Consider the following 3617-nt stretch of genomic DNA (forward strand, 5'->3'; position numbering starts at 1 on the left):
CGGGGGCACGGGCGGGACCGGCGGTGCAGATAGGAGCGGGGATGGAGGCAAGGACCCCGTTTGACAGCGCAGCAGGTGGGCATGGTGCGCACGCCCGCCATCCCAGCGCTCTGGAGGCTGAGACAGGAGGATCTCAATTTTCTCAAGCCAAGCCTGGGCAATTGAGCAAGACCCTGTCTCAAAGTTAGTTTTTGTTGTTGTTTTGTTTGTTTTTGGCACCGGGCATCGAACTCGGGACCTTGCACTTCCGAGGCAGGCAGTAGAACCACTGAGCCAAATCCCCGGCCCTCAAAATAAAATTTTTTAAATGACTAGGGATGGGGCCGAGGATTTAGCTCAGTGGCACTATACCTGCCTCGCAAGTGCAAGGTCCTAAGTTCGATCCCTGATGCCAAAGGAGGAGGGCTAGGGATGTACTTTGGTGTGAAGGCCCTGGGTTCAATCGCCAGGAACGCAGAAGAGAGAGGGAGAGAAGACTCTCCGCAGGAAACCAGGGGAAGCTGAAGAAAGGTGGGGAGGACGGCGCTGAGACCCAGGCAGGCAGCCAGGCCAGGGGGGACTCACTCGTTGAAACAGTGGGCGGCAGACACCAGCCACCGGGCGCCCACGATGGTGGCCCCGCAAAAGTGTTCGCTGTGCTCGCGCAGGCTGACTTGCCAGGGGAACTCGCCCGGGGCTGCCTCCATACCGCCCACGATCCGGCCAGCAGTTCTCCAGGCCGGCCGAAGGCCGCAGTCTGCAAAACACAGTGTCCCCCACCAGAAACTCCAGCTCCCCTCCCTGCCTCAAGTCCACCCGGAAGCATGCGTGACCTTCCAGGACTCTGGGAGGCTGAGGCAGGATGATCCCCAAGTTCTGGCCCCACCTGGATAACTTCATGACTTACAGAGACCCTGCCTCAAAATAAGGAATAAAAAGGGCTGGGGATGGAGCTCAGTGTGAAGGCCCTGGGTTTAAGTCCCAGTACCAGAAAAACAAAAACAAAAAACAAGGCCGGGCTTGGTGGCGCACGCCTGTAATCCCAGCACTTGGGAGGCTGAGGCAGGAGGATCGCTGTGAGTTCGAGACCAGCCTGGGCTACATAGTGAGTTCCAGGTCAGTCTCAACTACATAGTGAGACCCTGTCTCAAACCTCCCCCAAAAAAACACAAACCAAAAAACAAAGAAGCTATAGCCACAAGCATGAGAGCTCTCTGAGGTCATTGACCCCAGGGTGGCCTTGGCAACCTCCCAATTGGTGTTCATAGTTTGAGGATACTGCCTGTTGCCCTGAACCATCACCCTGTCTGTCCAAGCACCAGGATAGAACTACTTAAATTTTTTTTTTTTTTTTTTGGTACCGGGGATCAAACTGAGGACTTTGTTCTTGCTAGGCATGGCACCATTGAGCTAAATCCCCAGCCCCTAATTACTGTAAATTTTTCAAGTTTCAAAATTCTTTTTTGTTTTTTTGTTTGTTTTTTGAGACAGGGTTTCACCATGTAGCCCAGGGTGACCTTGACTTGCTGAGATTCTCCTGCCTCTGCCTCCTGAGTGCTGGGATTACAGGTATGAACCCCTATATACAACTCTGGCCCAAACCAGCCTTTTGTTTTGTTTTTGTTTTTGTGGTCTTGTTTTTTGGTTATTTTTGTTTTTTGAGACAGGGTCTCACTATGTAGTTGAGACTGACCTGGAACTCACTATGTAGCCCAGGCTGGTCTCGAACTCACAGCGATCCTCTTGCCTCAGCCTCCCGAGTGCTGGGACTGAACCAGTCTTTGCAGCCTGATTTCTATTCTCATCTCACCCAGCGACTCTCTGCCCCTCACACCGGAACACATCTGTCCCCTCCCCAGTTTCCCCTCCTGTTCCCTCCACCCGGCTCCAGGAAACCCCAGGCTCGAGTCCCACCAGGCACCGACTGACCGCAGAGCTCCTCGTCTGAGCCATCAGAGCAGTCGGCCTGGTCGTCACACTCGGGGTTCACTTTGGTCACGCACTGGCTGTTGAGGCAGAAGAAGGAGTCCTCGGGACATTGGCCTGAGGACAGAGAAGAGGCCGGATCACCAACTTGTCTCCTGGGGTCACAGGGCCCAGGGCCAGTCTTTCCTGGCATGCAAGGCCCTGGGTTCTATCCCCAAAACTGCAAATAATAAATGAACAGATAAGTAAATCGTAGCCCAACAACCACGTCACCCCCAGCCGTGGACAAGTCACAGTGCCCCCCTCAATTCTCTGGAAAGAAGTTTTCAGGCAGCACCTGGGCAGGCTCCTGGTCCTGGGGGACCTGCCCAGGCTTGCTGCTCACACCACGGAGAGAAACCTACCTGATTTTAGGTCCCTGTCTGTCCCTGGTCCTTTCTGGCTTCCTAAGCAGAACAAAGGAGAAAGGGCCTCACCAAGGCGGGCCCTGGCGACCTTTAACCCGGGACAGCAGCACAGGAAGGGGGGAGGTGTGCTGCCCACCCCAGGGCTACCTGAACCCCAGCTGAAGTCAGATCAGATAAAAGCCAGGCACAGTGTCACACACACCTGTCATTCCAGCTCCTCCAGAGGCTGAGCAGGAGGATCTCGAGTTCGAGCCCAGCCTGGACCACATAGCAAAACCCTATCTCAAGCCACCCACCTCAAAAAGATTCAGATGATGGTCCAGAGATTTAGCTCAGTGGCACCATACCTGCCTCGCAAGTGCAAGGCACTGAGTTCTATGCCTGGTACAAAAAAAAAAAAAAAAAAAAAAAAAATTTCAGATGAAATCAAATGAAGCACTCTGTTCCCTGGCCACACCAGCCACACATCAGGTTTGACAACCACATGGGGCTTACAGCTCAGGTAAAGTGACAAGTCTTTAATGTGACAACAGTCTGGACTCCAATTATTGTACCAAGCAACGTTATTTATTTATTTAATTTTGAGTCAGAGTCTCTCTGTGTAGTCCAAGCTGGCCTTCAACTCACTATGTTGCCCAGGCTGGCCTCGAATTCATGGTGATCTTCCTGCCTCAGCCTCCTGAGTGCTGGAAGTACAAGTGTGCGCCACCATGCCTGGTGCATCTTGTAATTGTAGAGCATAGCATTTACTCATTTCTGTGGCAGAGGATGGTAACTGATGGCTGTGGGCCAAATACAGCTCACCAGTTGTTGCCAGTAAAGTTTGTTTTTTGTTTTGTTTTGTTTTGGTGCTGGGGATCGAACTCAGCTCCGTGTGCTTGCAAGGCAGGCAGCGGAACCACTGAGCCAAATCCCCAGTCCCTAATAAAGTTTTATTGACACATGGCCACACCCATTCTTTCCTGTACAGAGCCCCTTTTTCTGCAGGGCATGCCTTCCAAGACCCCCAGCAGGTGCCTGAAATTGAAGACAGTGCCAAAACTTATGTGCACTGTAGGTGAGGTGTAATTCATAAATTAGGCGCAGTGAGGGGCTTATAAGAACTAACAATAAAATAGTACAGCACTAGGGTGTGGCAAGCACCTGCCTGGCATGTGAAGCCCTGGGTTCCACCCCAGTGGTGCAAAAAATAAAATAAAACAATTATAACAAATACTATAAAAAGTATCACTACTCCTGTGCTTTTGGACGTTATTAAATAAAGTAAGAGTTACTTGAACATTAACTTTTTTTTTTTTTTTTTGC

At 51.5% G+C, this 3617-nt stretch overlaps 1 protein-coding gene across 1 annotated transcript in view; it reads right to left on the reverse strand.

Annotated features, from left to right (window-relative positions):
- The window catches only part of Tmprss9 (transmembrane serine protease 9), an 18767-nt gene that overhangs the window by 12106 nt on the left and 3044 nt on the right, over positions 1-3617 (reverse strand). Inside the window, 3 exon segments of the mRNA XM_010635116.1 lie at positions 565-736; positions 1909-2022; positions 2310-2351. Coding sequence (XP_010633418.1) covers positions 565-736; positions 1909-2022; positions 2310-2351 — 328 coding nt within the window.

Source organism: Fukomys damarensis, unplaced genomic scaffold, assembly GCF_012274545.1.
Source record: "Fukomys damarensis isolate Sample0158 unplaced genomic scaffold, DMR_v1.0_HiC HiC_scaffold_37, whole genome shotgun sequence".
NCBI classification, from domain to species: Eukaryota; Metazoa; Chordata; class Mammalia; order Rodentia; family Bathyergidae; genus Fukomys; species Fukomys damarensis.